The following is a 25,656-nucleotide window of genomic DNA, read 5'->3' on the forward strand; positions in this document are numbered from 1 at the left end:
TTTTGTAATTTTGTCCAAAATCAATATCATTCTGTCTTTGTCTGTCGCATTCTGTACCTCCCTCTCTCCACGTCCTCCTTTTAAACAGACGCAAGGCCATTTTATTAAAATTCTGCCCTTAATTACCAGCAGGGGATCAAGGCTTAATGAAGTCTCCATAAAAACTGAAGGGGTTCATTTAGTCTCATCCAACTGTATCTTCTCTGATTATCTGACTCGTTCTCAAAACAGGAGCAACGCCATTGAATTTATCAAGATTTGGCAAAGTCGAGAGTGACAGGTCGACTGAAGATGTGACTCCTTGGTCTGTAGTGTCGACCGCTGAAGTGGGAAACACTTTATCGATGGGGATTGTAATTAACTGGCTGTGTGGAGACAAAGGAAATTGCACATTCATCATATCAAATTGGCTCAGGGGGCTAAGCAAAGGCCAGATAATGGTTTTCCTCATGCCTGAGCCGTGACCAGAGTGCAGACAGCTTTAGATTGTTACGCTTGTACTTCCACAATTTGCTTACGGTTGCACGCAAAGAAACACAGTTGTTAACATACTCAGACACCAAACACCGATGCTGAGATTCGATTATAGTTTTTCAAATTCAGATTGGCTATCAGAACTGGATCAATCAGAAGTGATGTCGTATAAAATGCAAAAACTAGGCCTGTTATTTTCCACTAATGCACATTACACTGGATAACATTGTTGGAAAGATATTGTTCAGTCTGAATTCAGTGTAAGGCAGACTGGTGGGAACACACACTTAACCCAACACGCAAGTATGGTTGAAGTGGGTGTGACTTCTTATAACATATTGTCTTGCCTTGTTTTATTTTGGTGCCTGTGATTGTCTTCATGAGCTTCACCTGTGTCTCGTCAGCCCTGCTGTCACCTGTCCCTCGTGATCTCCCACTGTTTATCTTATGTATTTAGAGTTTTTCTTTTCACTTGCTACCTGTTTGCCAGTGACCCGCCTGGTGCTACCCGCCTGCCTTTGGACTTATTGCTTGTAAGCTTTTTTTCTGTCTGTCGGTCCATCCACCTGTGTGTCAAACAGGAAACTCTTCAGATTTCCCTCTTCAGATGTGTTCAGTCAACATATATCACTGCTATAACAGACAACAAAATTAATATTTGATGAATCTGTAAAACCCCAAGTGACTTTACCGAGAAAAGGTTTTTGTTTTTAACGTCCAACATTTCCCTTTAGAACAAAGATGTTTTTTTTAAAGTTCTCACTGGATTCTTACAGGATCTATACATCTCAACTGTTTATGGGTACAGTTCAGGAACGATTGTGGCAAGTAAAGGTATAATAGAGTCGGGCAACCACTGTAAAACACATAGTTTAGTTCAGAGCATGATCACAATAAGTAAAACAGCAAATGTTAAATGCGGAAGGCACACTCTGGCCTCATGAAAGACTTGTCACACGCCCGTTAAACCTCCACACCGTCCTTCATTGCCTCGCTATATAGAGGCTACACTACTTCCAGCATTGGCACTGACAATTGGAACTGGAACGATTTTTGAGGGCATAATTATGAAACCCCCTTTCTTTTCTTGGTAAGATGTGTAGCATTCAAACACTTCGATTGGCCAGACGTTCACACTCGCACCAGGTACCAGAATCCCTATTTGTTCGGGTACTACGCCCCGAACAAAGATCCATCCTGACCCTAATATCTAACCTAAAAACCAGCTCGGTGTTGCCAAGAAAAGCTGCGGGATTCAAAATTACGAAATCTCTGGCTTTTGTATCACGTGAATTAAATAATATCAATTGTCTCAGTTGGTTCAGTTTTCTGAAGAATATGATACGATAACTGAAAGGGTGGTCGCTATTCATAAAGGTTGCCTGTATTTGTCTTTTATCTTTCCCCTTTATTCATCTCTGACTTATCTTTGATGTCATGAAGCACAGACAACTCCTGACCTCTGAGAGGCAGAGTACTAATCTCCCAGACTTCCAGATGGAGGGCGTATCTGTGTTAGTGTTGCTGTTGTCCTAGACTTTCCTAAGAGCTGTTATTTCATAGGTGGTTGAATCTGATAAGGGCTTTACAGCTCCATCAGCATCTCATTGACAGCTTGATAACTATTATCTGCTCTCTTCCCGTTTTGTCACCTCTATTTCTCTTCTTTTTAAAATTCACTGTCCAACCTCTCTCGCACTGTCTGCTCTTTCCTGTCACTCTTTGTGCTTATACTGTCGTTCTTCCAACTCTTCTTCTCCATTTTACATGACTTTCTATTGCCCCGCTTTCTCTCTCTCTGCCTAGTGGTTCTGTTGGACACTACGACAGTGCTAGGAGAGCTGGACTGGAAGACCTATCCTGTCAATGGGGTGAGTGACATTAGCATCTCTTAGAATAAGAATATTCACTGTGGTAGTTTGGGACTTTTGTTACTATATATACAACTATATAAACTTGAATATATAACCAGTCCAACAAGTTAACAAATTGGTAAACATACACAACAAGGAAATGAAATGAAAGTGTGATGTACCATATTTACTCCTTAAGTAGAGCATATTAGACCTTAACATTCAAACTGTCCTAACCAGACCTACAACAATTTATTTCCAAAACTGAGCCCTTCAGAACGAGTAGTCAACGTTGTTAACGTTTTTGCTTAACTCAGATACAAGTAGAAGACAGGACCTTGGGTCTCATTAAAAACATAACCAGCAGCAGGCACGTGCACAGATAGAGCCCTAGTGGTGCTCAAGCACCAGCCCCTTTGCCCTGGATGAGTAAAGTGCCCTTTTTGCTGGAGACAATTTTTTTTTATTCATCCGTATTTAAGAATAAACGTTACTCTTTCTGTCATCAAGTCCTCCCAAATGTGTTTTAATATCCGACGGGGCATTTATTTGAGTTCTTGTGAGAATTTTTTTTTTTGCATTGGGTGCCCTTTTTTTTGGTTTGAGCACCTGCCCCCCAAAATGTCTGTGCACGTGCCTGACCAGCAGGTTACATATTTGACATGCCAACATTCCTGACAGTAGTTTGACCAATGTACCATCCATTTGATGATTTGTTGGTCAAAAATGTCTCTGTATAAAGGTTAAAACCGAACTAGACGTGGTGGACAAAGGAACTGTTTTGTAAATTTTTCAACAGTCTCTCAATGTTTTAGATTATATTAGATTAGAATAGATATTCCTTTATTAGTCCCACAGTGGAGAAATTGTATACTAAATATACAGAGGAAAAAAAATACATAGACAAGGCAGTGACCAAAGTGAATTTTCAGCAGGTTAAAGTGTCCAGAATAAAGTGCTGAGTGTGCCAAGATTTTACTTCAACATGTGCATCACCTCAATCCGCCGTCTCACGTGGAATGAATTATGATGTAAATGTAGATTAGCATTGATGTTTGGCGTCGAGGCCCTGAGCTCACCGGCACAAGGAAGCACCAAGCGCAGCACAGCAGGGAGTTGAAAGACTTAACAAGGCTTTGCTTCATTTTAATGAAAAGCTGTTTAAAGGAATTCTTCACTCCCAAAATGAGCATTTGCATATCAATTATTTATCCTGTGTTACCTTGAATTCTTGTTTTTCTCGCAAGCCTCCATGGTGAAGGAAGGATACAAAAAACTGGGGAAATTCTTGATGAATTAAAGTGGTTCAACAACAGCAAAACTAGCTCAGCACTTCCCAAACACATGCATCTTTGCTAAAACCGTACTATTTAAAACACGCTGGACCCACAAGTACAAGCAGCACGCCTGTGCCAGCCCAAGACTGTTTATGCTGAGGTGTTCTAAATAGTAAGGTTTTAGAGTAGATGCATGTGTTATGAAAGTAGTGAGCACACAAACGAATAAATTAAACTTTACTGCAAAAATTCCGTGCAAGTTTGGAGACGGTTGTTTCATTTAATTTAACGGGGAAAGCAAATGGATCTGCAATTTCTGCGGGTGGTTTTTATAAGTCCTAAAAACATGCCCTTGTTTCAGAAACCCAGATACATTCTTATCTTACTTTTTGAGAAACCGAAATGTGTGATCCTGCTTTTTCAAAGAGAAACCGGAACACTGTTACATGTATACATCATATCGAGCTTCATGGTGTCTGACGACTCTGAGAATGCATATCTTTGACTCGAGTAACTGCCACAGAAACAAACAAAGTGATGATTAACAATATCATGGTCTGCATGTTGACTCAGGTCAAAGCTGAGGATACAGAGAATGTAATTTCACCCTCCTGCTATATAACTGGTCAACTAACTAACTAAGAAGTCAACGATTTAACCAGTGGTTTCCAACCACTTGGCTTGGATCCACATGTATCCAGAGTTATTTGCAGTTGAACAAAACAGATGTTTAATTTATGGTCAAATTATTTCCACATGAAAAAGCAAAGCCAGAAAAAAGTCAAAAAACAAATAGAAGTTTCTGCAGCAGAACACAATATTAACTTATTTTCAACCCCAATAATATAATCTCAGATGTATCTGATCTAACTATATCAGTATATAAATTAGCTCCAGCTCAATCAGCTATAACCATAAAATGCTGCTTACACATGATTTTATAAGTATAACATGTTTTATTAATGTCATCTAGTATATATCTGCCCCATGGGCCATGTTCCTGCAGGATGAGTATGTTTAATTTCTTTAAACATTCAATTATTGCCACAAGTCTTTGTGGAGGCAATCCATCAATCATAGATCTGATTTTGGAATTGTGCAATATAGCTTTAAGTAGGATTTTTAATTGAGGACTTTTCCGTGTAATGGAGCATTGCGACATGATTTTACTTATGAACTACAATATCTGAGTTTAATTAGGTTCAGCCTGAGTGGATTACATGCCTCCATAGACAGGGTGATTAGAAACTTGGATAAAGTTATTAACGAATGATCAGGGATATGGATAACTGTGTTACTACTCCTTTATAAACTTTATATCCTGAATATAATTAGGGACAAGATGGACACATATTCAAGATTCAAGATTCAAGATTCAAGATGTTTTATTTGTCACATACACACACAGGGTGTGCAGTGAAATGAAAGTGGCAATGCTCAGCAGGAATGTGCAAGGGCAACAAGTACACACTATTTACAATAAAAAACAACACAATATTTACAGTAAGTGTGTGTGTGTGTGTGTGTGTGTGTGTGTGTGTGTGTGTGTGTGTGTGTGTGCCTAAGAGGGGCAGTTGTGTGGGTCTATGTGGGGGTCCTGGTGAGGTCGGAGTTCACAGTCCTGATGGCCTGAGGAAAGAAACTCCGTCTCAGTCTCTCTGTTCTTGCAGCGTGACTACGGAGGCGCCTGCCTGACCGCAGCAGCTGAAACAGTCTGTTGTTGGGGTGGTGAGGATCCTTCATGATCCTGCCGGCTCTGGTTCTGCACCTCCTGGTGTACAAGTCCTGCAGGGTGGGGAGTGTAGTTCCAATAGTGCGTTCAGCCGAACGCACTACTCTCTGCAGAGCCTTCCTGTCCTGGGCGGAGCAGTTGCCAAACCAGGCTGTGATGCTTCCTGTCAGGACGCTCTCTACAGCTCCAGAGTAGAAGGACTGAAGGATCCTCTGGGAAACTTTAAATTTCCTCAGCTGCCTGAGGTGGTAGAGGCTGCCTTGCCTTTCTCACCAGAGTGTCTGTGTTTGTTGACCATGTCAGATCCTCGGTGATGTGGACTCCCAGGTATTTATACCCGCTCACCCTCTCCACAGTAGTCCCGTTAATCCCCAGTGGTGAGTACGTCCTCTGTTGTTGTACCCTCCTAAAGTCCACAATCAGCTCCTTAGTTTGGTGACATTCATGATGAGGCTGTTGTCCTGGCACCAGAGTGACAGATCAGCAACTTCCTCCAGGTAGGCCTTCTCGTCGTTGTCGGAGATCAGGCCCACCACCACTGTGTCATCCGCAAACTTGATGATGGTGTTGGAGCTGAACCTGGCCACACAGTCATGTGTGTACAGGGAGTACAGTAGGGGGCTGAGGACGCAACCTTGGGGGGATCCTGTGTTCAGGGTGAGGGATTTGGAGGTGTGTCTGCCCACCCTGACCACCTGTGGCCTGGCGGTCAGGAAGTCCAGGATCCAAGCACACAGGGGTGTTCAGTCCCAGCTCAATCAGCTTGCCGGCCAGTCTGGAGGGACTATGGTGTTGAAAGCTGAACTATAATCAATGAACAGCAGTCTCACATAGCCCCCCTCTGGCTGTCCAGATGAGAGAGTGTGGTGTGCAGTACCTGGGAGACAGCATCATCCGTGGATCTGTTTGGGCGATAAGCAAACTGCAGCGGGTCCATGGAGGAAGGAGGAAGGCGCAGATGTAGTCCTTTATCAGCCTCTCAAGCATTTCATGACCACCGAGGTGAGGGCCACCGGTCGGTAGTCATTCATACATGCTGGAGAAGCATTCTTGGGCACAGGGACAATAGTGGATCTCTTGAAGCAGGCGGGCACCACGGACTCAGCCAGGGAGAGGTTGAATATTGTGGTGAACACTGGAGCTAGCTGGTTTGCACAGGTCTTCAGTACTCGCCCAGATATGCCATCTGGACCTGCAGCTTTCCTGGTGTTCACCCTCAACAGAGCCCTCCTCACACTGTGCTCGGTCACAGAGAGTGTGTGTTCATCCCCAGCGGTAGAACTCACCTCGGCTACGCTTAACGGTGTTGTTGTTAGCGAGCTAGCGCTGTTGTTGCTAGCCGCAAACCGTGCATAAAATGAGTGCAGGTCGTCCGCTAGGGAAGCGTCGGCACTCACCATTGCGCGGGTCTGCTCTGGTAGTTTGTGATAGTCCGTAGCCCCTGCCATAGGCGCCTGGTGTCGCGCTGCTCCATCTGTGATTCCACTCTGTCTCGGTACTTCCTCTTGGCTTCCTTCACCGCCCTCCTCAGTCCATAGACCGCTGCCTTGTACTCGTCCATGTTGCCGGATACAAGACCGGAGTTATAGGCAGCAATGCAGGCGTTCACAGCTTCACGGATGGATCTATCAACCCACGGCTTTTGGTTAGGAAAGACCCTAACTTTTACCGTGGGGACGATGGTGTCCGTTAAGCGTTGCTATGAGGCTCATTGCTACTTCCAGAACTCGCTGACGTCACTGGAACTGGATTGGATCATGTCCCAGTCGACGACGCAGAGCGTCCTGTAGCTCAGCCTCTGATTGGTCAGACCACCGCTTCACGTTCCTCGTCACTACCGCTTCCAGCGATCTTTTGGTATCCCGGAAGCAGAAAAATGGCGGCATGGTCTGATTTCCTAACGGAGGAGAGAGACAGCCTTGTACCTAAGACTCTAGGAACTACAAGTAGTCCCGCATTTAGTGAGCGTAGCTCTCTGGTGGAACAATATAGTGCGACAAGCTCCTTAAGATATGATGGAGCATCAACAATCAAGGCTTTGTAGGTTAAGAGAAGAATTTTAAAAGTGATTCTTGATATTACTGGGAGCCAGTGCCGAGCAGCTAGTGCAGGAGTGTTCTGATCTCTGGTCTTAGATTTAGTGAGAACACGAGCTGCAGCATTCTGGATCAACTGGAGGACCTAAGAGATTTATTAGAGCAGCCTGCTAATAAGGAGTTGCAGTAATCCAGTCTCAAGTAACGAACGTGAACCAATTTTTCTGCATCTTTTGAGACAAGATGTGCCTGATTTTTGAAATATTACGTAGATGAAGAATGCAGTCCTTGAGAGTTGCTTTACGTGGGAGTTAAAGGACAAGTCCCGATCAAAGATAACGCCAAGATTCTTTACAGTGGTGTTGGATGCCAGGGCAATGCCTACAGAATCCACATCACCAGATAATTGATCTCTGAGGTGCTCAGAGCGATTAAAAGTACTTCGGTTTTGTCTGAGTTTTAACATCAAGTTGCAGGTCATCCATGTTTTATGTCTTTAAGACATGCTTGAATTTTACAGAGTTGGTTGCTCTCCTCTGGTTTTATCGATAAATATAGTTGAGTGTCATCTGCATAACAATGAAAGTTTATGGAGTGTTTCCTGATAATATCGCCCAAAGGAAGCATGTATAAGGTAAATAAATTGGTCCAAGCACAGAACCTTGTGGAACTCCGTGATTAACGTTGGTGGTTATCGAGGCGTCATCGTTTACAAATACAAACTGAGATCGATCTGATAAATAGGATTTAAACCAAATTAGTGCCGTGCCTGAAATGCCAATCGACTGCTCCAGTCTCTGTAACAGGATGTCATGGTCAATGGTGTCGAATGCAGCACTAAGGTCTAACAAGACCAGGACAGAGAGGAGTCCTTTATCTGCTGCCATTAAGAGGTCATTTGTAATTTTCACCAGTGCCGTCTCGGTGCTGTGGTGTTTTCTAAATCCTGATTGAAATTTCTCAAATAAACTATTATGATGTAGAAAGTCGCACAACTGATTTGCGACCACTTTCTCAAGGATCTTGGAGAGGAAGGGAGGTTAGAGATCGGTCTGTAGTTAGCCAATACCTCTGGATCCAGAGTGGGCTTCTTCAGAGAGGTTTAATAACAGCCACCTTGAAGGAGTGTGGTACGTGGCCTGTTAGCAGAGACACATTGATAATATCTAATAGAGAGCTGCCAATTAAAGGCAAAACGTCTTTAAGCAGCCTCGTCGGGATGGGGTCCAAGAGACAGGTAGCGGGTTAAAGTAGAAACCGTTGAAAATAATTGGTCACGGTTGATAGGAGAAAATCCTCCAACATACACCAGGGCATACAGCGGTTTCCAAGGCCATTCCACTTGAGAACAGATTGCCACTGGTTATGGGCAAGAGATTATTAATCTTGTCCCTAATAGTTAAAATCTTTCATTAAAGAAGTTCATAAAGTCATTACCACTAAGGTTTATAGGAATGCTCGGCTCCACAGGCTGTGACTCTCTGTCAGCCTGGCTACAGTGCTGAAGAGAAACCTGGGGTTGTTTTATTTTTCTATTATTGATGAGTAATAGGCTGCTCTGGCATTACGGAGGGCCTTCTTATATGTTTTAAGACTATCTCGCCAAACTAGCGGGATTCTTCGAGATTAGTTGAGCGCCATATGCGTTCAAGCTTTCGTGACGTTGCTTCAGTTTGCGGGTCTGAGGTTATACCAGGAGCAAACCTCCTCTTCCCTCACTGTCTTCTTCTTCAGAGGGCTATCAGTCCAGTGTCATTCTCAGAGAGCCTATGGCACTGTCAACAAGATGATCAATCTGGGACGGACTAAAGTTAGACCAGGAGTCCTCTGTTATATTGAGACGTGGTATCGAATCAAATACAGAAGGAATCGCTTCTTTAAATTTAGCTACAGCACTATCAGTTAGACATCTAGTGTAGAAACTTTTGACTAACGGAGTACACTCCGGTAGTATAAATTCAAAAGTTATGAGGTTGTGGTCTGACAGAGAGGATTCTGTGGGAAGGCGTTCAAATGCTCAATGTCAACGCCATAAGTAAGAACAAGATCAAGCGTGTGGCCAAAGCTGTGAGTGGGTTTCTGTACTCTCTGACAGAAGCCAATCGAGTCCAACAAGGAGATGAATTCAGCACTAAGGCAATCATTATCAACATCCACATGGATATTAAAATCTCCAACAATAATAACTTTATCGGTTTTAAGAACCAAACTTGATATAAATTCTGAGAATTCAGATATAAACTCTGAATATGGACCTGGTGGCGGTACAGAATCACAAATCGAATTGGCTGTAGTGTTTTCCAGGTTGGATGTGAAAGACTAAGAACAAGGCTTTCAAATGAGGTGTAGTGTAATTTGGTTGAGGATTAATTAATAGGCTCGATTCAAAGATGGCTGCTACTCCACCTCCTCGACCGGTGCCTCGAGTGTGAGTATTAATATGACTTGGAGGAGTCGATTCATTCAGGCAGACATATTCTTCATGGCTCAGCCAGGTTTCAGTTAGGCAACATAAATCAATGTGATTATCTGATATTAAATCATTCAGTAACACAGCTTTAGATGACAGAGATCGAATATTTAGGAGACCACATTTAATAGACCTATTTTGTTGCACTGCTGAAATAATTGTGTTAACTTGTATAAGGTTATTGTGTACTCCTCTTCTGCTTACTTTGATTTATTTAATTGAAGTGGCCGTGGGACAGACACAGTCTCTACTCTAAAGTCAAGGGTGGGTAACTGCTCGAATGGAAGAGCAGAGAAGGGTGTTAAACTACAACTCTGCTCCGGTTCCTGATCTGAACCCTGGGTTGTCATAGATTAAGTCCGGTGATCAACTTGGTCATATTCAGAAATGAGGACGCTCCGTCCAACGTGGGATGAATGCCGTCTCTCCTCATCAGATCAGGTTTCCCCCAGAAAGTCTTCCAGTTGTCTACGTAGCCCACATTATTCGCTGGGCACCACCTCGACAGCCAGCGGTTGAAAGACGACATTCGGCTATACAATTCGTCTGTCTGCAAATTTGGGTGTGTGTGTGTGTGGGGGGGGGGTTGTCATCCTGATGTCTTTTTAACACCATATAATTTGAATATCACCCATGAGAGGGTCCAAGGAGAAATTATCTTGTATGTTGCACAAATTGTAGATTCTGACAATCCAAAATCCTATCCACACATAATGCTGATGAATGCTCAGATGTATTTATTTTTTCACAACCTGTTTCTCACATATTCTCTGAGATTGAGGCAAGTAATTGGCCAGTGTCAGAATGTTAGAATGATTTATGAAAATGATCATATTCTGTAGTTTATAGGTTGAGGCCAAATGCAAAACCTCCACTGGAGGGTCTTAGTATTGTTCGGCATTAAAAACACTGAATTAGCATTACATTATCACTATAAATGGCACCTCTTTTTCTCCCTTTTTTTTTGCTCTCTCCCTTCTCACCTCTTTAAAGGTAGTTTAATAACACACGTAAACTATTAGTAGGCGAGGAAAAGCATGTAGGTGGGAAAAGCAGTCATCGTTTGAGGCTAAAGTAAAATATACTAGGATTTAGAAATACATCTAAATTACCGGTCACACTTTCTCAGAGAAATACATTGTCGAGATATATTTATCTGAGAATGCTAAATGAAAGGCTCAACCACCAAATTGAATGATGGGTCAATTCCATCTGTCTCTTTTCAGCGCTGAACAACATTGACCAACTTTAGTGGCTGTCAAAGTTTCCTGTCAGGTGCTAAGTGCAGACCTTGAGCTGCCAGGAGCCATCGGGTCCTTCCGACAAAAAAAAGACACATAGGAGAAAACTGGCTGCATCCAAGTCAATCATTATGCATCAACATTTTGTTGACGTTTTTAATAATTTGTGATTAGGCTGTCACTGGCACACATAAATCAACTATAAAGAAGTAACAGAAACACAGATTATTAAGTGGTAATTCAATTACATAACCAATTGTCAAAAGGAAAATGATAATCAAAATGAAGTAACATCATAAGATTTTTTAGGAGATGTACATGTCAATTAAGGCGCTGTCAACTGATCATCACATTTAATATGTGCATACAGTGTCTCCTGTGGTCACATGACAAAAGGGATTCAAATAGGATTTTCATATTTTATTTGTGTTAAATCTGCACAGCACGTACAAATGATGCTGCAGAGGCTCAAAGAGCAGCCGCAACACAAATCCCAACATGTTGTGCAGTCCTGCATCAAACAAGGATGTTCAAATCAGAAAGAACAAGAACAGCACAAGAAAAGTGTATGTTTTCCTCCATGCATAAATGATTAGCATCGTCCACTCTAACACAAGAGAACTATCACTCCAGCCACTAGTGCTCATCCCCTCAGCACTTCTCTCCCATTTTATACGGCTGCCATGGAACTGAGCAGCTGCTGTCTCTTTGCACTTTAAGTCTGAAGATAGACTCAAACTCTTCAAGTAAATGAGCATCTATGAAGCAATGGTGATGTTCCGTGATTCATCCACTTTCCCTTTCAAATCCTCATCTGTATGCAGACACTGCAGTCATTAATTGCTGTGTTTCAAACTTTGTTCAAATCACTTTCGATGTGGAGTGCGTCTGAATAAGCAAAAGTCAATAGGACATTTCATTGGGGCAGGTCTAATTGTAGTGTAAGTGTCATTGTGTTGATATGAGGTGTTTTAATTGCTTTTTGGATTAAGTGAGGACATTTTAACAAACTCAAGAGTCACGATGCCAAACTAATTATGGCCCAAAATGTTTTTTGTATTCATTGTAGTTTTCAGTATTTCCTTCCATGTCGCACCCTCCACACTAAGTAACAGTGAGCAGGTCAGTTTCAGAGAACCTGGTATTGCACTCCCATATCGCAATGTTCGTGTTGTTTTAATACATTAATTAGTTTCACAACTTGTACTCAAAACCTGGTATCTGTCTGCTACAGTCTGCTAAGCGTGGGGCTAATAGGCAAAGTGATTAGTAGGTGCATATCTGATTGCCTCAGAGAGCGTGGGCTTCAGCTCATCTTTCAAACTCCGGGTTTGCATTTGTTTTCTCTGCTCTGAACCATGCCACATCCCAAGGGGGCGTTTAGAACACTGAGGCACACAGAGTGACAAATTACCATTTTATCTTGTTTGTATGCATAATGGAACTTCAATTACTAAATGCTGATCTTTTGCTAACCGAAAAAGCCTGTTTTCTGTAAAGATACTAAGTGTTAATTTGTGCTCCACAAGGAGGGAACGGAAATTATGAAATATAACATATATAACGTTGGAGAAATGCCTCACGAGTGTGTGAGTCTTAAAGATGAAAGTTAAATTGTATTTTGTGACTTCCAAATCATTTCCACTTTTACTCACCAGCAGAAATTCTCAGGTATGAGAGGACGACCGGCATGTGGCAATCCATCGTAGCGGCCTCACAGTACAAGACAAGAGTGGTCCTCACTTTAGTGAACACAGATGAGATTGTCAGCCATGCTAGCGGCATGGCTCCAGGGTCTGACAGTCGGTCAACCACTTTGGTCCTGTTGGAAATATTTCAACAACTTTCTGATCTACCTGTGGGATTTGCTGTGAATATCCAATTTCCCATACATGTTAAAGACTCTGGCCTCAAGCACCACCAGCAATCAGCCATATTATGAATGATATGTCAACACATTGAAACTCTGACTTTTTCTGTATAGGTTCATCATCAGGTCAAAGTTTCAACTCATCTTTTACTTCGGTTTATGACCATTACTTGAAAGACTATAGACTTTTCCATCAGCCTCTGCTGTAATATGCAAAATAGAACATATTAGCATGCTAACAAGCTAAACTAAGATAGTAAACACTAACATCTAACATCATTATAGCTAACATGAGCATTTAGCTGAAAGCATCACCACAGCACTGAAAAAGATTACGTTTTTCAAGACCGTCTTCAAACAACAGACAAGTGAACATTAGAACAGTTTATTTTTGATGTGACCATAAAACAAAGTAGTTGAATGAAATGCTTGTTATGTAATTAAATATATTATGATCAAATGCCAAGAAGTTGCTTCTCAAGTTCCAGCAGCAATGATTACTACCTCAGAGTCCACTTATCATAAAGGCACGGTATTATTGTATGGCTGGAGTTCCAAATGAAAGAGGAAGTGATTATGATTGATTATTCATTAGCCACTGGGTGTCTATAGAGCTAATTTAGATAGCTTAATTATTATTAGATTAATTGCTTTTGCAGTGTACGCTCAAGTCAAGGTTAAAGTGTTATTACATTATTTATATTTGAAAACACTCCACCTCAGTTGTTTAAATTTCATCTACAACTCAACTCTGTCTGTCATTTACCTTCCTTGGTTCTCTTTTTGTGCAACACCTTTAAGGTACTCATCATTAAGGACTGTGCAGTGTGTCTGCAGGCGGGTGTGTGTGTGTGTGTGTGTGTGTTTGTGTCTGAGTGAGTGAAAAAGTATATTTATCAAATTCAACAAAGCATTTAAAAAATAATGTTCTCCTGTTGAACATCCCATTGTTTTCCTTCACAAGGTCTGATTATGCAATCCGAGCCATTCATTTATTTGCAGATTGGGAGCAGTATCCTAAGTGCTGATACTATAGTTGGTTCTAGTTTAATTCAAAGCTACTGTTAGCAAACGGCTTTAAAATAATTGCTTCTACTGTAATTTGAAGCTTATGTCTCTAAAATATAGTTGCTTTTAGGGTATTTGAAGTTAACGTTAGCAAGTAGTTTGCTATGTATGTTAGGTTTAAGTGAATATTTGAATATTCAAAAGTGGCTCTTATTCTTCTGCTGTGTACTGTACAGGCCAGGGTCTCCTCAAGGTGCACAGATTGAAGGCAGAGTTGGGCTTCCACAAGGCTGAAGTGTTGCCAGCCTAGTCCATGGCGGTGGCTTCATGAGAACTGCCAACTCTCTTCTTTCCTGCTAGCCTGACACTAAATGTTTCCCTTCCCCCTTAACATTGACGAGTATAGATATACATTTTTTGATTTTAGCATATTCATATGATAATAAACTCAATTTAAACCTTTATTGTGATGTGGTCTTTTGTGTTTCGTGAGACTGGTAGGTCAAATCCAGAATCTGAATGCTGCACTTTAAAGTACAGATGCTGTGGGTGTGTTCGAAAACATTTACAATGTTCATTAGACTCTCACAAAGATAAACAAAAAGAGAGACAGACAAGGCAGCATTAAAACTATTGTAATAGGCTGCCATGATGTCCCCTTGTGAAAACTTCTCCAAACGATATGTAGCCTTATTTTGCCCACATTAGGAGGACACAGCTCATGTCGTCGTTACGCCCTCAGTCTACCACGATCCACTGTGCAGCATGACTTGTTCAATGGAGCGTTTGAGTGATCCGTGTTAAGTCCCAGGAAAGAAGACCTTCTCTGCAGGCTGCATCCTTTGGAGACTCCAGTCTCCGATGGTGACACACTTCACTGCAGCTGACCTGATCACAGTGTAAAGAGTGAGCTGCTGAGAGCATTAGTGTTGCATTAATATAACTGAAATACTTGAGAGACTTAACCAAAACAAGCATTGATTTGCAATGTCCGAATTGGTGGGTTCAACCACAGCTTAGGAAATTAATTTCCTTTAGTTTGCATTGAAACAGAGACAATGACAGGACGTTAACACATAGTAAGCACATTCAAGTTCTCCCATGGAGCTTATGCTCTTGAGATATAATGATGTCCAGCTGGGTAACTGACCCAATCTCCGCTGCCCATTTGTTGCCACAGGAAGTGTGAGGAAGAAGTTCTTTCAATACACGTTAGGGCTTTTGAAGCTCGACCGTTGAAGCGGAGCAGATGAATGAGAGCGTCTGACTGATGCAACAGTTTGAAAACATGAACACTGGTGTCTTTCAAACGTCATAGACGTTTTCATAGAAATTAAGTTTCACTTCATGCAATATATGGTTCACAGTTTCTTATGGAACAGGTCTAAAACCAGAGCATTCATGTGTGCATGTATTGTAAGCACCAAACACAGTGGGGTCATTACTAATACATTTTATACTAATATGTATCCCTTTACAAATTAATATAACACATTCTGTGAATAACAGCCAATTCTAGTCACTCACACCAATCAACAAATTACTGTTCTCTTATGATCAGTGCACCCACAGGACACACATGATAATGGCATCTAGTTTTAATTTTTCAGATTGTAGGCAAACAACTTACTGACTAAATACTCTTTTGATAAATGGCAATTCAAAAATATATATATATTTACTAATATTTGCTTATAATGTTCCAGTGGGATGCTATCACAGAGATGGATGAGCAGAACAGACCTATTCACACCTTCCAGGTTTGCCACGTGATGGAGCCAAACCAGAACAACTGGCTCCGGTCTGGATGGATCCAGCGGCAGGCTGCACAGAGGGTCTGGACCATAAATCACTCTCCTAAGACGCAATTTAAGAAATGTTGATCAAATAAAGTATAGTCTTGATGCAGGGCCTGTGTGTGACATTGCCTATAGGTTGGCAAAGTCTCTGGGAATAAAATGGTAGACAGATGTATTGAGAAAAAAAAACTGGATTTCACTGTGTTCGAGAGGATTCTATTGAAGTGAATGCAGAACAGTGCATGATACGTCAAAGATGGTGCAGTACTCCTTCTTTGCACATTGACTGGGTTGCTGATCACGATGCCTAAAACTGAGCTGTTTGAGTTTGGGTTGGGCTTCTGACGTCTTGTCAGATCTTTTAATGACTTAAGTGCACTTTAAAGAAATGTTACTTTACATTTGTTTGTACTAATAATTGTTTGTCGTGTTATGCTTTCCTATTGACAATTTGTCGTACTTTATATTAATGAATTGCTCTGATGCTTGATATCTTTAAAAATTGGGAACAAAAAGCCTACTATTGGTCAGGAAATATGTAGAGCTGTCTAAATGTTTCCTAGCCCTGTATTTGAGATGTTAAATGAGTTTGGGATGATTTTTTTGTGAATCTATATTTTAACTCAGGTGTATGTGGAGCTGCGTTTCACACTGAGAGACTGCAACTCCATTCCTTGGGTGTCTGGTACCTGTAAGGAAACCTTCAACCTCTTTTACCTGCAGACAGAAGAACCGCTCTCTGCAGTGACACGGTTCCGCCCTAATGACTATGCCAAGGTTGGTTATCAGAGCTTCATTATGAATAATTAAAAGTTCTCTGTTATGCTACTGGTATGATTCTGTAACGATGAACTTTGCCAAGAAGATTTTTTTGCTGTTTACTTCAAGGTGGACACCATAGCGGCAGATGAGAGTTTTACACAGACAGATCTTGGAGATCGGGTTCTTCGCCTCAATACTGAGGTCAGAGAGGTGGGACCGGTGACACAGACGGGTTTCTACTTAGCCTTCCAGGATGTGGGAGCTTGTATTGCCCTTGTGTCCATCAAGGTTAGTGAAGAGAGGTGGTGTGACTTATGTTCACAGGACTGGCAGTACTGCAACTTCCTGTTTTCCCTTTTATCATAAGGTGTTCTACAAACGCTGCCCATCGACTTTAAGGAACCTGGCAGCATTTCCAGACACGGTGCCACATCTGGACTCATCCTCCCTGGTGGAAGTAAGGGGAACATGTGTGGAGAATGCAGAAGAGAGGGACACACCCAAATTGTACTGTGGCGCTGATGGAGACTGGCTGGTACCCCTGGGCCGCTGTGTCTGCAGCATTGGCCACGAGGAGATGGATGGCGACTGCCGGGGTAAGAAGTGTGTTTGTGTTTGTACTCATTTTAGATCAGAACAGTGAACTAAAGCTGGAGTTACAGAGAAGGAATCAAATGGGAAAAGAGAAAAGAGAAGAGGAGGCATTGCCATAACAGATCTCCAGGGCCTCACCTGTCATCTGCAGCAGTCTGAGTTTACAGAACCGCTATTCCCTCCTCTCATTCTAAGATTCTGCATCCTTGTCTGATCCTCTCAATCTTTCTTCATCTCTTCACAGCTCCACCCCCGATACTCATCATCTTCTCTCCTCTCTTGTCCTCTTTGTTTTGCTTCACTTATATGCCCCCTCCCCCGCTTCTTCCTCCCTTCTTACACCTTTATTTGCTCTCTTTTTATTCCTCCCTTTGAATTCTCACTCTTGCTGGCTCTCATCGCCATCCTTTTCCGCCATGAGACCCTAACCTAAACAATATGGATAAGAAGAGATAAGTGTATGTCTCCTAGGACTTTCCTTTGACATTTTAAAAAGGCTCTCATAAGAAAACCTTCTGGTCTCTTTCAATTATTTGGTTCAAATGGAAAAGTCATTTCTTTTAATATCAAGCTTTTTTGTCTTTCTGCTGTTTCTGCTGTATGTCAGTTGCTGTCTTGATGCATATCATGCTGTGGTAGATAAATGCAAACATTCACCCACATAGCATTTTCATAAACACACATAAATCTAGCAATAGTGGTAAATAATGCAAAGCATCTGTCTCAGGCTTTTTTTATCGAATGCCTCGTCTCTAATTACTCATATCAACATTATCGAAATATGGCTTTTTGTCAGCAAAACAGATTTAAAAAAGGTAAAGAAAAAGTTGTTCCAGTTAGTCTTTGGCCTGGTTTCCCAATTAGACTGTGCTGTCAGACTGGGGGATAGCTGGCTAATTGCCTTCATTTGTTAGTTTCACAGTTAACTTAGCTTGCGTCTCGTGTTTTTAAACTCCCCCAACCATCACTTTTACGAAGCTCAGACCTGCTGTTGTAATTAAGGCAGGTAAATGGAGCCATCCTGCATGATTACAATTGAAGTGCACCTCCTGTTACTTGCTACAAATAGCAGACTCACAGAAGTCTCAGCTGGTTGGTTGGGAGGACATTAGTGTATTACCCCTGTGGTGATATGCTAACTCAGGTTATTACAGAGAGAGCTCCAACAGTCATTAGTACAGTTGATATGTGGGGCAGGCTGTAATTTCTCCTTTATTTGCTCTGCGGGGGAAATTTTTCTTTTTATCTTTTCTGTGGTTCCTATTTATCCTTTCTCTCTATTGCTCTCAATCATCTCACAGATGTAGTTAAACAACACAGAAGCCTGTCAGGAGAGATTACTGATGAGACAGCAGTTTAGGAACAGCACTCTTGTGGTGTCCCTCGTATATATCCTGCATCTATATTCTCCCTGCTCCTCCCCTTTGACAGTAGTTGCTGCTCTCGATTGTACTGTAGCTGCAACAGTAACTAGGGGATCTTGGCAGCCGCTACAATGAATGGGTCAGTAACTTGTGATGCAGGAACCCACTTGACACTTGGAAAATAATGTGCACTTAGCTATGTATTCACTCATAGGTACTGCTTGTTCTTTGAACCAACAAAGCTTAGTTGTCAGACACCTCAAGTTGACTGCAGAAGATTAATGCAATTTTATATATATATATATATATATATATATATATATATATATATACACTACCGTTCAAAAGTTTGGGGTCACTTAGAAATGTCTTTATTTTAAAAAGAAAAGCACTGTTTTTTCAATAAAGATAACATTAATCAAAAATACCCACTATACATTGTTAATGTGGTAAATGACTATTCTAGGTGGAAACGTCTGGTTTCTAATGAAATATCTCCATAGGTGTATAGAGGCCCATTTCCATCAACTATCACTCCAGTGTTCTAATGGTACATTGTGTTTGCTAATCGCCTTAGAAGACTAATATCTGATTAGAAAACCCGTGCAATTATGCTAGCACAGCTGAAAACAGTTATGCTGGTGATATAAGCTATACAACTGGCCTTCCTTTGAGCTTGAAGTTTGAAGAACAAAATTAATACTTCAAATATTAATCATTATTTCTAACCTTGTCAATGTCTTGACAATATTTTCTATTCAATTTTCAATTCATTTGATAAATAAAAGTGAGTTTTCATGGAAGACACAACATTGTCTGGATGACCCCAAACTTTTGAATGGTAGTGTATATACTGTATATATAAATATATATATATATATATATATATTGCTTCAAACCTATTTGGAAACTGCTAATGGATGGGTCTGTTTTCAGATAATCCAGCAAAAATAAACAGCTGAACAATTAAGTTATTGTATCACATTCATGTAAAAATCATGTACAGATTTAATATTGCCAAACACCGTTTTGCTGTTGATTTGCAAGACAGATCACAATGGTCTAATACAGCCAGACATATAGAGGACAGCTATCACAGTGTTAACGTCAAAGCAAACGTTCTGACAGTTGACTGAGTCTCACAGTATTTATCATCCTGTTGACCCAAACTGGAGCTGATTTCTATAAGATATTCGGTTTCTCTCAGAGTGCAAGTAGTATTGCCACTCTAGTCTTGATTTTAACCTGGGAAAATCATCTGGATATGTTAATTCACAATGACTAACAGACACAGCTCCTATCACACAGTCACACAATGTATTTGGTGAGCAGTAAGATAATTGTATAATATAATACCAATAATTTTATGCGACGCCATAATACAGGATGAATATATATACTAGGGATGTACAGTCCAATACGCCAGATCAGTATCAACGGTGATACTGACTTTATTGATCAGATATCTTCCATGACGTCAGTGTCATGAAATCCTGTGTTTCTACAATGTACATTTATTTAGTCAAGGTAGGCAATCCCTGGCCTCAAGTTTCCTTCTATGAAAAATTATTTAAATGAGTTGAGTCATACAGATATATAATGTGTGGTTTAGAAACCTGAGTAAATGCAGCTAAACTTTAGTTTAGAATAGATTTCAAACTGCAGAGAAATTTAATGCACCACAATAATGATTTCATTCAGAGGTCACATCATCACATGCCACGGCCATACTGGTATTAAGTTTAGTGAGTTGGAAACAATTAATGTTTTGTAATTCCAGTGTCTGTAATGGCAATGCATTTCTCACTCAAACAGACTTGCTGCATGTACAGCTAAATACAACATGTAAATAAACCATAAAAACTGTTGTGAGGCCAACCGTGTGTCTTCAATTTTGCCGGAGCTTGACCAGCAGTTTTTGTGTCTGCTAAACATTTCCAAAAGTTATCTCTGGACTGGATATAACATATTGTCTCACTGTGTCTGAAAGTACATGAGCATACTTCGCAAAATGTCTGTCCCTTTCAGATTCACCCTTCTCTGAAATACTGTTGAGCATCCTGGGTAGAGGAAGCCAGAGTTGCTCTATCGTTTTGCTGGGCAGGAGTTAAAGTCGGGTTCAGAGCAGTCAGGTAACATCTATCGAGTTTGATCTGCTGTGCAATTTTCAAACTGCATCTTTGAACTCATTAACATTTGCTGAGAAGAGGTGATCGATAGTAACAACACAATATGGCCTTGCAATTAATGATTCATGGCTTTAATGAATATTGTCCATAGTTCCTGCAATGGAGATGTGCACTTTGCAAGTTGATGCAGGAAGTTTAGGCGTGAACTTGCGGTGACTTCTGCTTTCTCCTCGTTTTCATTTTGGAACACTGCTTCAAAGGGTACTGTGATCAAAGCTGTCTGAGAGGCAGCATGGGGAAAGAGCAAAGAGAGAGAGAGAGAGAGAGAGAGAGAGTGAGAGAGAGAAAATAGGGAAAACCCCAGCGCTCTCAAATATAAGCAGAGCTGTGCGCGAACACGTCCATCTTTCCCTCCCAGCTGCCTAAACAAAGGCATCAGCGCTTATCAAACTCTGCTTTCCACCCCAACAGCATTCTGCCAGACTGTTTTGACATCTCAATCGAGTGTTTTAATATTCTTTTCCTTTCATTCAGTGTCAGCCACAAGAGGATTACTCAGAGATAGGCTGGTTATATCATGACCTAAATAAAGCATCATAGTGCGAACACTATTTGTTCCACGTCCTTTCGTCACACAATTCTCTTCAAAAGGAAGCTGTGAATTGTGGGGGAAGCTGATAGACACGTCTTTCTAAATTCAATTTGAATCCGAATGAATACGCAGACAAAACCAAATAACCACCAGCAAGCAAAGTGATGACACAATAACTGAACAATCTTCTCGATTACAATGTTTTGTTTCAGCAAAATCTTTTAATTGATAGTTTTACCAGTTAAGACCTCCTGTACTTTTCATGAAGTCGATGGGAACACACAGATGGGTTTCTCTTCGTACTGTAAAGATGAATGATGATCAGAGACTTTCAGAAACACACACTTTAAAGTCCATAGATATTCTCCCTTTGATCTTTGTCCTCTTGACCTATCCTTGTCACAGTTCACCAGCAATTGCCAAAGCTTAGCTTGCTCGCTGAGGGCCTCTGCTGTCTCAAGACACAGGCTTGATCAGGCAGGAAAAGTACAAACTAGTGACCTTGAATTCAGGTAGAGTGAAATAGGAAATGATGAAATCAATACATTCTCTTCACTCTATCTGAGCCACTGTTCCCCTCCACTGTCCATTAAGGGCCGTGTTTACTCTGGCCTCTAACGCAGCTGAGCCAGACTGAAGCATCACTCATTCTCTGTGAACTTCCTATTTGCATATCAAAGCTGAGAGTCCAGGGTAAACAGTCTCTGGCTCCATCTGTTTCCGCCAATGTAAAGCCAAGAGAAAACTTCTAACTCTACACACCCAAACAAATCAGAAGCTCTTGTTTGGCATGTCTTTAATTTCCTGAAAATGTTCAGTTGATGAACTTCCATTGTAGGAGTTCTAAATGTCATGCATTTCTGAGTGGGACGGTTGACCAAAGTTTAATTCCTGCAAAGTGTTTAGAAAAGTATTCTGCTCGGATCACTGTATGTATGCATCACATTACTGTGCAATTCAAAGAGAGATCACCTGTAGTTATGAACCTAGAGATAATGACTCTGCAGTTCCCCCTTAGCTCTACAGAGCTTGACAGCATCTTGAAGGTCATTGTTTGGGTTTTTTAACCGACAACTTTACCGTTCTGATTCACTGCGCTCATCAGCAATGTTATCAGCAGGTTGGCAGCTGTTTTGAGGGACAACACTCTGCAAACCCACTTTACACTACCATCACCAATCAGACAAAGAGAGTATCAATGGGTGAGCACAGTGGAGCATTTAGCAGCTGAGGAGCCACATACTCCCCTGAGTAGACTAGTTGGGGGAGACCAATATAGAGCAAAAAAGTGAGATATTTCTTGGGCACAAAGTCCACCGTAAAAGAGTGTAACTATAGCTCCAACCGGCTGTGTGTTAAGTTAATAATATAACAGTCTTGTGTACAGCTTGTTGTACTGCCCTCAAGTGGCCATCAAATAAATTGCATGTTAAAGTAACTTTTGATGACATGTTTTTAAGCATGTATAATTGTAATTTTAAATTGCATTGTGTGATGCAGCAGCTTGGAGCCCAAAACAAATGTCCTTGCGGGACAATAAAGTATATATTGTATTGCCTCTAATCGTAATTTAAATATGTTCTGAGCAAAAATGCCAATCATTAAATTGTTCCTCCTTTTCGAATGCGGGAATTTGCTGATTTTCTTTTGCCTTATCCAAAAGTAAATGAAATATCTGTGGACTGTTGGAAGAAGAAAATAATGACATGAAGTGTAAAAATTATAACGTACATGTTTTACGATTTTACTAAATAATTGGCAGAATAATTGAAAATGAATCATTAGTTTCGCCCTGATGCTACTGGTGAAACCGTACCTCTCTTAACATGATTGTTGTATATTATCAGCTCTGAATGGGAATACCTATTTTGTGCCAACATTGTTCCTTGAATAAGAATGCCTTCCATGACAGAACAGCTGATAGGGTACACATGGGATCTCATTATGTGCCTGTGTGTGCATATGTGTATATGCGTGTGTGGTGTGTGGGGGGGAGGGGCCTGTTTTAAAACTTTTTGATCGAAATAGTGCTATGAGTATTGCAATTGCTTTTTGGTGGTGATCTTCCCAGCGAACGCCGTACAGCAGCGAGCAGCTGGGAATTGAAATGACTTGTGTGTTTGTTGCCTTTGGCAGGAGCTCAACCTAGGAGGAAAGTAATATCCAAGGAGGAGCCGCAAAAATTGGAAGCTGGGTGACAAATTACACTCCCATTAGAAGCTAAGCAGAAATGTGATTTTGGCAAGAAAATCTGTCGGTGTGTCAATATTTCATCTCATCCCTTTTCCATATCTTTATACTCGATTATCTAATACCTATTTCTGCAGGTTGTTTTTTCCTTGTATCTCTTTCCATCTTGCATATTTCCTTCATTTCTCATTTTTCCTCTCAGTCAAAACCACTGAACATTGCTTGTCATTTGACCACCAAGTTTCAAGGATATATATATGTGAAATAAACAGAATACAGAACAGCTCTAAAGAAAGCAAAGTCAAATGGATTTTCTATCATAATACAATGTTGTTGTTGTTTTGATTCATTTACAACAGAAGATAATTGTTAGTTGTGGCTCTGAATCTGGTGGTGGCGTAAAGCCAGAATTGGCAGAGAAACTGACTAGCGCACCGTGGCGAAAATAAGTAATATCTTGTGTTTTGCTTGAAAGTCATAGCTCAGCAACATTCATAAATCTCTGTCAAACAAGAAGAAAAAAGTTTTTTTACAATACATTTGTACATCTATTTTTTAGCTTGAGGGGTCATTAACTACAATTTATAAACACCTGAAAGACAATCAAAGTTAGTATTTTCCACAGACAGTGGAGGACAGTTATTCTGACAGTGATAACGTGATAGAATTTCAGATTGCTGGGAACAAGCGATGAGATATTCATTCCACTAGCTAGTATTGGATTCATCATTGGTGAAACATTTTGAAGGTCAAAGCTGAACACGATCAATTTCTGTGGGACGGGAACAATGGGAGACATTTTCAAGACAGTCCAATTTGTCTTTTCTCAATAATATTCCAGGCTGGTGTGACCGGCTACTCTTCGATAGGTGGTCTCTATACAGTGAACTGTGTTATCAATTGAGGTAACAACTGAATTGTTGATGGCACTCTAACAGTGTCTAGCCTCAGGTATAGACTCACATAACAAACAGTCTAGCCTGAGGTAGGAAGCCTTATCCTCATTCCACCTGTCCTCCCCCGAGAGGACAAACATGTAGATGCTCGAGATACTGCATCAACTGGTCTGCATTATAATCTGAGGGATTTAGTGTTCCTACAACTACTGAATTTATGAAATCTTAATCTCCATTACTGCATTAATATAAGTTGCAGGAGCAATTTAATTCAATTTACTTTAAATTTACCAGGATAATCAATGCCCAAGCAATACTTTCTTAAATATAGTACCCATGATACTGGGTAGCAGCTGGACATCACTCATGCCACGCAGTATGAAACTTATCTCTGTCTAATAAAAGGTGTTTGTATCAGCAGCAGGATTTAAGTGGTTATGTCTCAATAGAGACAATAATGCATGAGAAGTAACATACAGTACTTATGTTATATGTTCTCTGTCTCTGATGATGTGAGGAAGAAAATAAACAACTGTGGCTCCCTACTTATAGTTATTGTACGGAAAATATTTGAATGATAAAATGATTAAAAATATCCCCCTGGCTGTCTGCCATGAAGTCTTGATTGAATTTAATTACACTGTGTTATACCTGACATTTTTATTTCATAATTCGAAAAATGTATTACTATTATACACATCTTTCTACAAAAATCATCCCCAGATTCCCAGAATATTATATAATCTTACTATTAGTGTTTTATTTCTCCCTGCTGAGATCAGTCTGGGGAGAAGGAGACAATCTGCAATGGTTTTGTCATCTTCTGATAAGCCTTAAGGGAAAGAGCGAAGCAGAGGACAGCAGGAGAATGGATGGAAAAATATTGAAAGAAAGAAGGAAATATAATTAAGAAACGGTGAGAGAGTGTGGCAGAGCAAAACAGTTGAAGAAAAATTGGAGGGATAAGAAAAGGAGAGTTTATTGAATAGATTGAAAAAAAGGAAATGAAAAGGTCAAACAGGAGAGAACTGAAGGAAGTAATGAGGTTGGAAAGTAAACCGGGGTGAGGGCGGGACACTGCAGAATACCAGGTAAGTGGATGGAGGTTTTAGTCTGAATGGAGACTATAATTACATTTTCATAATATATGATTTGTATGTTAATAGTTTTTTTTAACATGCCAGACAAACAATAGCAACATTCCTTTGTGGGGCTGCAAAGTATTTTGCACAACGTAGTGTATACACCCAACGCTGAGGCGAGGGCGGGCCTGTTGTAGCATTGTCCCCCGCTCCAGTTCATTGCCTTTCGGGAAGCTCACTAAAACACAATGTCTTCGTTTTGTGTTTGTTAGAAACTGAACATGAAA

General features: G+C 40.8%; 1 protein-coding gene across 2 annotated transcripts in view; it reads left to right on the forward strand.

Moving 5' to 3' along the window:
• The first annotated feature begins 2,311 nt into the window (after window positions 1-2,311).
• epha6 (eph receptor A6) overlaps window positions 2,312-25,656 on the forward strand; it is a 46,128-nt gene continuing 22,783 nt past the window's right edge. For both annotated transcript variants that reach the window (XM_056412396.1, XM_056412397.1), the window contains exons 1-5: window positions 2,312-2,345; window positions 15,668-15,796; window positions 16,388-16,537; window positions 16,649-16,810; window positions 16,890-17,118. In XM_056412396.1, coding sequence (XP_056268371.1) covers window positions 15,686-15,796; window positions 16,388-16,537; window positions 16,649-16,810; window positions 16,890-17,118 — 652 coding nt within the window. In that variant the 5' untranslated portion in view covers window positions 2,312-2,345; window positions 15,668-15,685. The remainder of the gene's footprint in view (window positions 2,346-15,667; window positions 15,797-16,387; window positions 16,538-16,648; window positions 16,811-16,889; window positions 17,119-25,656) is intronic.

The sequence above is a fragment of the Pseudoliparis swirei genome, chromosome 4 (assembly GCF_029220125.1).
Source record: "Pseudoliparis swirei isolate HS2019 ecotype Mariana Trench chromosome 4, NWPU_hadal_v1, whole genome shotgun sequence".
Taxonomy (NCBI): domain Eukaryota; kingdom Metazoa; phylum Chordata; class Actinopteri; order Perciformes; family Liparidae; genus Pseudoliparis; species Pseudoliparis swirei.